The 11,653-nt window shown below is 47.9% G+C and overlaps 1 protein-coding gene across 1 annotated transcript in view; it reads left to right on the top strand.

Annotated features, from left to right (window-relative positions):
* The first annotated feature begins 9,767 nt into the window (after positions 1-9,767).
* Positions 9,768-11,653, top strand: part of UNC13A (unc-13 homolog A) — a 68,205-nt gene continuing 66,319 nt past the window's right edge. Inside the window, exon 1 of the mRNA XM_053585682.1 lies at positions 9,768-9,930. Within this exon, the coding sequence (XP_053441657.1) occupies positions 9,909-9,930 (22 nt within the window). The 5' untranslated portion in view covers positions 9,768-9,908. The remainder of the gene's footprint in view (positions 9,931-11,653) is intronic.

Raw genomic sequence — 11,653 nt, 5'->3', positions numbered from 1 at the left:
GGATCAAACTATAGATTTTATGGGCATCAAACCATCTATTTCTCTTTGTCAGCGGCCTGATAGCCATAACAGATCCAGTAGGAGATCCAGCCTTACAGAATCTGCACACGTCCTGCCTTCTTCCAGGAACACCCTTTTTCCAATTCCTGAGGGCTGAGTGAGATCCTCCTCCCTTCCCAGGAAGCCTCTCTCAATCAGACTCTCCTTCCTCCCTAGTCTGTCGCCCTTCCTCTGTCCCAGCCTTGACCTTAGAAGTTCCATTCTCTTGTCACTCACCCAGGCCAAGACCCCTCAACTTTTGGCATGGCTTGTGGGAGTGGATAGGGATCCCAGCTGTGTTTGTGGAATAATGAGTGATTACACAGACATGAACACTGCAGAAATGGTCTGTTCTGAGAGTTGGTCCAGCCTCCCTTCACATCCATGCCTTGCCCCCACTCTACTTCTCAGGGAGTCAGTCTCCCCACCTATAAAATGTGCACATGGAAGCAGAGGAGCAAAGGCCCTTCATTCCTTGTTTCCTGCACGTAACATGGCTGCTGACCTGATAACAGTGTTTGGTGTGGAGGGTGGACCCTGGGTTTGATTGTTCCTGGAAGCCAAGGTGGTCTTTACTCTCTCCCTACACTCTCACCCCAAGTGGCCACACCCTATCTCATGTTGATGATTATCCTATTGGTATCTCCAGCCCTGTGTCTGTCTCCCTCAAGCTCTAGCCAGGGGTCCTCAAACTGCAGCCCGTGGGCCACATAAGGCAGTGTGATTGCATTTGTTCCTGTTTTGTTTTTTTACTTCAAAATAAGATATGTGCAGTGTGCATAGGAATTTGTTCATAGTTTGTTTTTTTTTTAAACTGTGGTCCAGCCCTCTAACGGTCTGAGGGACAGTGAACTGGCCCCCTGTTTAAAAGGTTTGAGGACCCCTGCAAGCATCCATTGGATATTCTCACAGGGTGTGTTCTAGGTGTCTCAACTTAAAAAACCAAAACACAACTCTCACGTTCTATTCCTGAGATCTGCTGCTTCTCCATCCTGTTGGTGGCTCCATGGTCATACAGTGTCCTGATCCTGGACTCACTCTTATTACTTTTCTTTCCTTACCCCCCAAGTTCCATTCATCAGCAGGTCCTGTGGGCTCAGTCCCCGTAATGAATCTGAGCCTCCCAGCATGCCCATGGGCCCTGCTGTATCCCTGTTGGATATTGCCCAGGCCTCCTACCACCTACACTCCTGTCCCGGCTCCCCCTTCCCCTCTCAGCAGTCCCAAAGGATTCTTAAAATCCCTCCTATGCACAAAGCCCTCCCATGGGTCCCCATTACTCTCAGAGTATAACCCACAATCTTCCTTTAGCCAGGAGACCTTGAACAATCTGCACCCCTGCCAATCTGCCCACCATTCTTCCCCTCCATTCCTCCCTCTCTCTCAGTAGCATGTACTACTAACTCATTCACATTTATGGAGCTCTTACTGTGTGCTGATTTTGTCCTCAGTACCCAGTGATCACCTCCTGCCAGTGTAGCTTGGCGGGCATCAGAGAAGGGTCTGGAGGTGGGGGTGTGTGGGTAAGAACAAGCCTTCAGTGGCCTTGGGCTGGAGCCACAGGGCCTGCTGGGATCATTTCCTGCCTTGTCCTGGAGTCCCAGGTATTCAGGAGGCTGAAGCAGGAGGATCATTTCAGCCCAGGAGTTCAAGGTTGCAGTGAGCTATGATCATGCTACTGCACTCCAGCCTGGGCAACAGAGTGTGACCCTGTCTCTAAAAACAAAAACAACAAAAAGGCTGAGCTCAGCAGATGCTGTGGAGAGGATGGCCCCATTTCTCCCTCCTCCTCACAGTCTCTCTCTCTCTCTCTGTCTCTCTTTCTGTGTCTGTTCTGCTGTCCAGCTCAGAGTAAATTCCATCCCCATCCCCATGCCCTCCAGGCCCTAAACAACTCCTGCTTACTTCTCCCTCTCTCTTACTCTCTCCCCCCTACCACTTGTTCATATCTAGACACATCAGCCTCCTTGGTTCCTCCAGGAGCATGGTCCCAGTCCAGGGCCATTGCACCTACTCTGTGAATGCCCCTCCTCATCTTTCCCTAAGCCTGGCCTCTCCACCTTTGCATCTCAGCTCAGGCATTGCTTCCTCCCCCACCATTCCTCTCTGTTATGGGGCCCTCTTCATTTCCTCATAAGATTCCTTGACTTTCTTTATGCATGCTTATTCATTTCTACCTTATGCTAGAAATCATGTCACTTTGCAGAACCTGGTGACAAACATAGTTCCGAGCATCCAGATGGTGCCAACAAATGTTTGCTGAATGAATTGATTGACACCTCATCCACGTCTCTCCACTCTGTGGAGTTTTGCACAGTGCCAGTTACATCAAATGTGCCCAGTAAGGATTGCAAGGTTATTTGAAGACCAAGTGTGGTGGCTCTGGGCTGGGGCTTCTAGAAAAATGCTGCTCCTTCCCCATTTAAAAGCTGAACTCTCCAGATGTGTGAAGGGGAACCTTTCTCATCCCAAGTCCAGATGTCACCGTCACTGCTCTTGGCACAGGAGATGGGCAATTTTGGGTACGAGCATAGCCCCTGAGGATGGCCTGGACATCCGCAGGGTAGAAGGGATTTGTGTGGATGTGGTGTGGCATCTCTCCACGCATGGGAGGAATTCGTACTTTTCGCCAGTTTATGCACTGTCTCCCATCACTTCCCTTTCAATGATTTTTCTTTGTGGGTTTCCATGGGTGATGGAGAGAGAGCATGACATCAGAAGCCAAGAGAGAACAGAGAGAGAAAGCCAGAGAAAGAGAGAGAGCTCGCAAAAGACACAAATGCAGATGCACAGTGAGGAGAACAGGGAAAGAGAGAGCCACAGAGAAGGGAGGACGAGAGAAGATGGAGGAGGCACGGCGTAATTAAGAAGAAAGAGGAGATGGCTCAAATCAATAGCTTTGGAATTAGCTGAGCTGTTGGTGGGAATACAATGGGGCACCCAGGCTTAAAAATTAATTGGATCTTAGTGATCAATGGTAAACATTGAAACATTCTCTTTAAGATCGTGAACAAAGCAAGGATGACTGTTACCACAGTGCTTGCATTTTACTAAAGGAAAAAGAAATGAAAGGTCCAAGGACCGAAGAAGAAAGGGAAGTGTCTCCATTTGCAGATGACATCCTTGGATACAATGAACCCCCAAAGAATGTGGAAATACAATTATCGGATTTACAGAAAGTTGAGAAAACTTGATAGATGCTAGAGCCAATTGCATTCTACACTTCTTTAACAGGTACAAAAACAAAATGATGGCATTTGTCTATGGCATCAAATATTCAAAGCATCTAGAAATAAATCCTAAAGTTCTAAGCTTTATTGAAAGATAGATAAATGGAAAGATTCATGTATTTGCACTTCAGAAGATTCACCATCACAAAAGATGTTGATTCTCCTGATTTGGTTGATAGATTCAATTCAATCCCAAAGTTCCAACTGGGCTTCTCCATGCTTCTTCTTCCCCAAAAGCTGAGAAGGCAAAAACTAACTCGGATCCTCCTGAGGAAAGAGAACAAGGTAAGCAACTGGTATCACCAGATATGAGTGATTAGTGTGAAGCTTAGAAAAACAGAGTGAGTCCGGAGTAAACCCTAGGTGGGTGGACATCCAGTAGCACGGCATGTCTTCTGGCTGGTCTGTGCCCACTAGCATAAGTGCACACATGTATGAAAACTTGCACTCTGACAGTTCCATCAATTGAAACAATTGATTATCCCCATGGACAAAATACGCAACTGGACTTCATTCCACTCCTCACTCAGAAATCAGTATAGACGTCAAGACATGACTGTAAATGATAAAACTCTAAAAAGGTAGAAGACACTATAAGAAAATCTTTATGATTCTGGGGCGGAAAAGGATCTCTTACACAAGACATAGTGTGCTATGACTTGGACATAGTGTCCTATACTGCAAAGGAAAAGATTAATCAAGTTGAAGAATTTAAAATGAATTCCATAGAGACAGAAAGTGGACTGGTGATTCCCATGGGCTGGGAGGGAGAGAAAATGGAGTGACTGCCAATGGGGACAAGGTTTCCTTTTGGGGTTATGGAAATGTTCTGGAACTAGACAGAGGTGGTGGCTGTATGACAACATCACGAATGTGCTAAATGCCAGTGCATTGTACAATTTAAAATGGTAAATTTTGTTATATGTATTTTGCAGGAAATAAAAATAGAATTTAGGCTTGGAACCGTAGCTCAGTGAGTAGGGCGCCAGCCACATATGCCAAGGTTGGCAGATTCGGGCTCAGACCGGGCCTGCTGAGCAATAATGACAACTACAACAACAACAAAAAAATAGCCAGGCATTGTGGTGGGCACCTGAAGTCCCAGCTACTTGAGAGGCTGAGGCAGGAGAATCGCTTAAACTCAAAGAGTTTGAGGTTGCTGTGAGCTGTGACACCATAGCACTCTACTGAGGGTGACAAAGTAAAATTCTGTCTCAAAAAAAAAATAGAATTTAAAATTAAGTGGGTTATAACTACTCCTCCTCTTGGAAATGGAGGGTAATCCCCTCACCTTGAGAAACTTAGTGATTTGTTTCTAAATAATAGAATAGACAAAGGGAAAAATAACAACTTGACAGTGGATAACCTAGAAGACACCACTGTAACCAAGTGCTCAAAATTAACATCATGAGTGATGCCACGTGGTACAGTAACGAGGAGGGCACCCATTTTTGTGGTCTTCCCCCCAAACCCTATGACCCCTGCCTAATCATGAGAAAACATCAGACAAAACCAAACTGAGGTACTGTCCACAAAATAACTTGGAAAATACTCTTCAGAAGTGTCAAGGTCATGAGAAATAAGGAAAGACTAAGAAACGGATGGAGGAGACCAAGGAGATAAGATGGCTACATACAATGGGGGATTCTGAATTTGACCCTTGGACAGAAAGAGAACATTAGTGGGAAGACCAGTGAAATGCAATGAATAAATCCTGTCCGGGATTTTTCAGCAAACTTTCGGAGGGCCAAGCCCTTTGCTCCTACACATACAAAGGAATACTAAACAGCAGTGGAAAACACATGCTCTCCATCCAGTCAAAGCAACGTGGGTGAATATCAGGATGCATTACAGGCATAAAGTCTGCAATTTAATTAATAATAAGTGCCAACATTACTGGTTTGGTTTTAACAAATACCCTATAACCATATGTAAGATGTTAACATTAGCAGAAGCTGGGTATACTCTGTTCTTTTTGTGGCTGTATACCTCAGCCACTATCCTGTATATCTAAAATTGTTCCCAAACAAAAAGTTTATTAGAAAACTAAGAACTTCGTTTCAGAAAACACCCAATAAGTAGAGTGAAGACAAGCTACAAAATTGGAAATTTTTACAACACATGAAACTGACAAAGGATTTATACCTAACGTGCATAAGAAATCCTACAAATTGACCAGCTTGAGCAAAGTGAAACCTAGCCAGGCATTGTGACAGATGCCTTTAGTTCCAGCTACTCAGGAGGCTGAGGCAAGAGGATCTCTTGAGCCCAAGAATTTGAGGTTGCTATGAGCTACAATGATGCTACATCACTGTACCCAGAGTGACTGAGGGAGACTCTCAAGAAAAAAGAAAAGAAAAGAAATCGTACAAATCAATAGGAAAAGATGGTCCAAAAAATTTATTTATTTATTTTTTTGTTTATGAGACAGATTCTCACTATGTCACCCTCATGGTAGAGTGCTGTGGCATCACAGCTCATGGCAACCGCCAACTCTTGGGCTTAAGCAATTCTCTTGCCTCAGCCTCCCAAGTAGCTGGAACTACAGGTGCCGCCACAATGCCCAGCTATTTTTTGTTACAGCTGTCATTGTTGTTTTAGCTGGCCCAGGCCAGCCTCAAACCCTCCAGCCTACGTGTATGTGACTGGTGCTGTAACCACTGTGCTATGGACGTCGAGCCTATTTATTATTTTTTTTGAGATAGAGTTTCACTATGTCACCCTCGGCAGCGTGCCATGGCATCACAGCTCACACCAACCTCCAACTCTTGGGTTTAAGTGATTCTCTTGCCTCAGCCTCCCAAGTAGCTGGGACTACACGTGCTGGCCACAACACTCAGCTATTTTTTTTTTTCCCCCCGCTGCAGTTGTCATTGTTGTTTAGCAGGCCTGGGTGGGGTTCGAACCTGTCAGCCTTGGTGTATGTGGCCCTACCCATTGAGCTACAGGTGCCACACCCCCCCAATTTTTTTTAGATAAAAGACTTGAACAGACATTTTGCCAGTTGAAGGAACCAGTACTGCCATAAAAATTCAATCTCATGAGCAATCTGAGAGGAAATCAAAACCAAAATGAGGCAGCACTTCATTCCCTCCACATCTGCACAATTAAAACACTTGGACAATTCATAGTGTTGGTGAGAACATGGGACAACTGATGTTAATACTGTGCTGGTATGATGCAAATTGCTGGAGTCACAATGAAAAAATGTGATGTTATCTGGTAAAGCTGAACATGTGTGTGTTTTATGACCCAGCCTTAAAGTCAGAAGTCTGAGAATGGTCATAAAAGCTTTTTTACAATAAACCCAAACTTGAAATAACCCAAAGGTCCACCCACCTTGGCCTCCCAGAGTGCTAGGATCACAAGCGTGAGCTACTGTGCTCGGCCACCTTTTCTCTTAAGATGCATATGTTGGGGTTCAGAAAACAGTACAGGCAGCCCTTGGGTTATAAACAAGATAGGCTCTGTAGGCTTGTTCTTCAGTTGAATTTGTATGTAAGTTGGAACAGGTACATTTACCTATTATTTGTAATAGCCTCCAACTATAAGTGTCAGTCATACATCAGTCAGAGGTTTGTAACTCGGGGTCTGTATGTATTAAAATGAAGGCCTCAGAAGCAGACTTAGAAGCAAGTTTTTCTCTGGCCTTCTCCTCCCCTCCTTTGCTTCTTGGTCTTATTCTTCCCCACGGCTAGTCATAGAAACTAGAATCCCTGTTCCCCAAGGCAGGTCATAGAAACCAGTACCCTTCCCCCCCATAGCTAGCCATAAAATCTAAAAATATTCTGTGTATAAAAGACTGGCCTTAAAGAAATGTTCTGACCTACCCTGTTTGTCATGAGACCCCCATTCCAGAGAGAGCCCTACTTCACAGGCAGAAGAAATAAATGAATGCTCTGAGAGGCCAGGAAGAATCTTGATAGACTGCCCTTGCTGTGTTCTGGGCAACCCCACTCAAGTCTGTTAGCATTATATCACACATTTTTTTGTCCAATTATAGTTCTACATGGCTATCAATACTTTATTGAACTGAAGCATAAAAATGAACACTGTCCTCTATATCTTTGGGTCTTCCTTCTAAAGGCTTCTGTGTATACATATTAAATAAAGTCGCATGCTCTTTCTTCTATTAATCTGCCCCTTGTCAGTGGTTTTTCACTGAACCTTCAGATGAAAGCCCTTGAACACTACACACAAAGGAATATGATACAGTAGTGAAAATGCATGCTGTCCAGCCATTCACAGCAATAAGGGTGACTATCAGCAGAATCATATTGAATAAACAAAGAGTTAGCAAAGAATGTGAACATTTGGTTTTAGTTGCATAAAGATCAGAAGCATGCAAAACTTCACCATGTATGGTTTTCTGACAAGCTTGTGATAAAACTTTTTTTTAAAAAAAGGAGGGGGAAGGCCAGGCATGGTGGTTCATGCCTGTAATCCTAGCACTCTGGGAGGCCAAGGTGGGTGGATTGCTTGTGGATGGGTGGACTTTTGGGTTATTTCAAGTTTGGGTTTATTGTAAAAAAGGTTTTATGACCATTCTCAGACTTCGGACTTTATGGCTGGGTCATAAAACACATGTTCAGTCTGACACCAGCCTGAGCAAGAGCAAGACCCCATCTCTAAACATAGCTGGGTGTTGTGGCAGACTCCTGTACTTCCAGCTACCTCGTGGGGGCTGAGGCAAGAGGATCTCTTGAGTCCGAGACTTTGAGGGTTTTGTGAACTATGTCATGGCACTCAAGCCCAGGGCAACTGAGTGAGACTCTGTCTCAAAAAAATTATATATATATATGCCTATAATCCTAGCACTCTGGGAGGCTGAGGTGGGAGGAATGCTTAAGGCCAGGAATTCAAGACTAACATGAGCAAGACACTTGTCTCTACTACAAATAGAAAAAAATACCTGAAGCCAAGCACAGTGGCTCACGCCTGTAATCCTAGCACTCTGGAGGGCTGAGGTGGGTGGATTGCTTGAGCTCACAGGTTTGAGACCAGCCTGAGCAAGAGTGAGACCCTGCCTCTAAAAATAGCTGGGTGTTTTATCAGGCACCTCTAGTTCCAGATACTCAGGAGGCTGAGGCAAGAGAATTGACTGAGCCCAAGAGTTCGAGGTTGCTGTGAGTTATGACAATCCCATGGTGCTCTACCCACTCTATCAAAGGCAATGAAGTGAGACTCTGTCTCCCACTTGCCTCCCACTTGGGAGGCAAGAGGATCGCTTGAGCCCAAGAGTTCGAGGTTGCTATGAGTTGTGATGCGCCCATGGTGCTCTACCCAGAGTGACAGAGTGAGACTCTGTCTCAAAAAAAAAAAAAAAAGAAAGAAAGAAAAGAAAGGAGGTGAATGAAAACAAAAATTTGTGGTAGTTTTTCCATCTGAAGGGAAGGATGATGAGATTGGAGAAGGGGAACACAGGGGATCTTGCATTATGATGATAATGCTTTTTATCCAAGCCTGGCAATGCTACTTCTTATTCCTTACCTATATCTAACTGATTAATAAATATTTTTAAAGCAGTGAGAGATACAAAAATGGTTACTATTAGCCATAACGATTCCAATTGTTTTCAGGTGTTAACTCATAATACTTCCTGCAACTATGTGAGGAGGGTCTTCTTATCATTCCCATTCAACAGGTGGAGAAACTGAGGCATGGAGAGGTCACATGACTTTTCTAAGGTTGTGCTGATGATGAGTGTTGGGTTCTGAACAAAGGTCTTACTACAACAGACTCCATGCACACTCTACATTTAGGAAGTTCCTTCGTGTTTGCTAAAGGCAGAAGACTCTGCAGTGCTCAGCCTCCGGTGCTATTCCAGGCACTGGTGACATATAGTAAATAGGTTTGCAGGACAAGAGCCCACATAGAACTGCCCAGCTGGATATGTGGGGAAGAGTTGTGAGCAGAGTTGCAGAGGTGTCATGGTCCAATCAGAGGAAGGAATGGGGATTTGGGAGTCCAGAGTGGTGGAATAAAGGCTCAATTTGAGGTAGGCAGGGAAGGCTTACTGGAGGAAGTGATGTTCACTGGGCATTGATGGATGAGTAAGAGTTTTCCGGTTACCTGATGGAGTGAAGGATCGGGTACGGGCTTAGAGAGAGTGAACACAGACATAATGACCTAGACAGAAGGAAGCAGAAACACAGAGAACGGCTCAGAGACAGGCACATGACTGGAAGAGATGGGGAGACAGAGTTAGAGGAACAGAGACCCAGGAGAGAAAGAGATAAACAGAGTTAGGAGACAGAGACCCAGAGACAGAGGAATAGAGATACTTGGGGAGCAGAACCGGAGGGAAACCTGCCTAGATACCGCCCTCTGTCACCATATGTGGGGCGATCTGGGGGCGGGAAGCACCTACCCGGGGCCAGGCCCTTTAACAGCCCCCCCAGCCTGCAGCACCCCCGCCCCATCAGGCGTCCCTGGGCCCCGCCTGCCTGCCCTGCATCAGCGCCACGTCAGGAGCTGTCCGCGCCCCCTGTGCTGAACCAAGATGGCTGGCGGCGGCGGTCGGGCCCCGGCGTGAGCCGAGCGCGGGCTGCAGCCGGAAGATACCCTGGCCCAGTGGCCACTGAGCCCGATCCGCCAAGCCGGCCGGGCCGCCTCCGGCCCGCCGGCGACTCCGGAGACATGTCTCTGCTTTGCGTTGGAGGTAGGAAGGGAGGTTGAGGGTCGGGAAACCTGTGTGGACGCGGGCTGGGCTCGGGTCCGCGTGGATGCAGCTGGGCTCCAGAGGGGGTAACCCGAGTACGCACGGCCAGACTTTTGAGGGTGTAGCCTTTGTCCACGCGGCAAGGCACCTGAGGAGGTAGATGTAGCTGGGCTCTGAGGGGGTCCTGGTGACCACTGCTGGGGGGTCATGTGGACCGGCAGAACGCGCGGCCCGTGTGGACGCGGGCAGGGATCTGGTGCTTTATCCGGACACAATCTAGGCTGGGGCGTCTGTGTAGACCGTGTTATTAAGGGGTTCTTGTGGAAGGGGCTGGGCTGGGGTACTTCGAGTGAATCCTGCGTGGTACTTGGAAGGAGTCCTATGTTGTGGGTTGAACTGCTGGTCCTCCTGGACACAGCAGTTGTGGCTTGGAATTCGAAGGGGGAGGGCAACGGAAGGGTTCTCCAACCCCTGGGGATGTAAAATTTGGATAGGGGACTTGGCCATCAGGACTTCCACGAGTTCTAGGAATCCCCAAGCGCTGGTGTAGAGGCGACTGGGGTGTGGAGGGAGACTGAAGATCCCCTCCCAACGTCCAGAGAAAGCTACAATTAGGGGTCTGAGGGCGCTTCTCAAGCTAACTCTGGCCTGAGAACCTTCTCCTCTTCCCTCCCCCACTGGTTTTCCCAAACATGTTTCTGGCCTTTTTGGCAAGGAGCCGACGCCTAGGAAGAACGGTGTCCCCTGGCCCCCCCTCCCGCCCATCCTCACCTCACCCACTTTGTACTGGAGGGAGTGAGGAAGGGAGACGTAGGGGGGAGCTATTTTGGGACCAGAACGCCATCTGCACGGAGGCCCACGCCGAGGCCCACGCTCTGCGTTGGGGTGGAGGGAGGGAGAGAGACGCGGGAGGGGCATGACCCCCTACACCTTTCTGGCTAGGATGGGGAAGAAGCCCTTCGACCAACGCGCCTGGGGCACTTATGTTGAGAACTCAGGCTCTGGGAGTCCTTGGGCTGCAGGGTTGGTGATGGACCCGGGTTCAAGGCCTACAGAGCTCTGAACCCGGAGTCTTATGGACTAGGGTCCGCCCCCCTCACTCCTACCCTCGAGAAGGCTGGGGTGGGGGAAAGGGTGTGTCAGCTAAGCTTGAGATGTCAGGCTTCTGGACACTTTGGGCGATGGGGAATTGGGGAATGTGTGAGCGCTGAACTGAGGCTGCCTGGACCCAGGGTGGGCAGGACTGGGAGCTGGGAACCTCTCCCGCCTCCCAGCCACCCCTCCTCTTCCCTCCCTTCCCCCTCGGCCGCTTCATTCACAAACCCAGCCCCGCCCGCCCGCTCCCCGCCGCGGCGGCTTCCCGGCTTCCAGAGTGCAAATCGGGCCGGGCTGCGCCGGCGTGGACGCTGGTGTTCTTAAAGTGACATGGGCCTCCTTTCTCCGAACCCATTTCTGTTGGACGGGGCTGGGAGTGATGGAAAAAGGGTCCTGAAAATCGAAGGTCAATTCATCTAGCCAGTGGCCCCCAGGCCTCTGAAACTACCGGAGTGGGGGAATAAAGGGAACCCCCATGAAACCTCCACAGACTAAGCCTGAGTAGGGGGAAGGTGAATGTTCAGACCCCCTACTGAGCTCTCCACTTCAAGTTGCCTAACACTTGGGGGTGATACGGTAGGAGGGGGCCCCGGAAGTGGGTGTTCTTGGCTGACTCTATCCTCTCTCT

This window comes from Nycticebus coucang, chromosome 3 (assembly GCF_027406575.1).
Source record: "Nycticebus coucang isolate mNycCou1 chromosome 3, mNycCou1.pri, whole genome shotgun sequence".
Classification (NCBI taxonomy): Eukaryota; Metazoa; Chordata; class Mammalia; order Primates; family Lorisidae; genus Nycticebus; species Nycticebus coucang.
The sequence above is the reverse complement of the archived record's forward strand: the minus strand, read 5'-3'. Positions and strand labels throughout refer to the sequence as shown.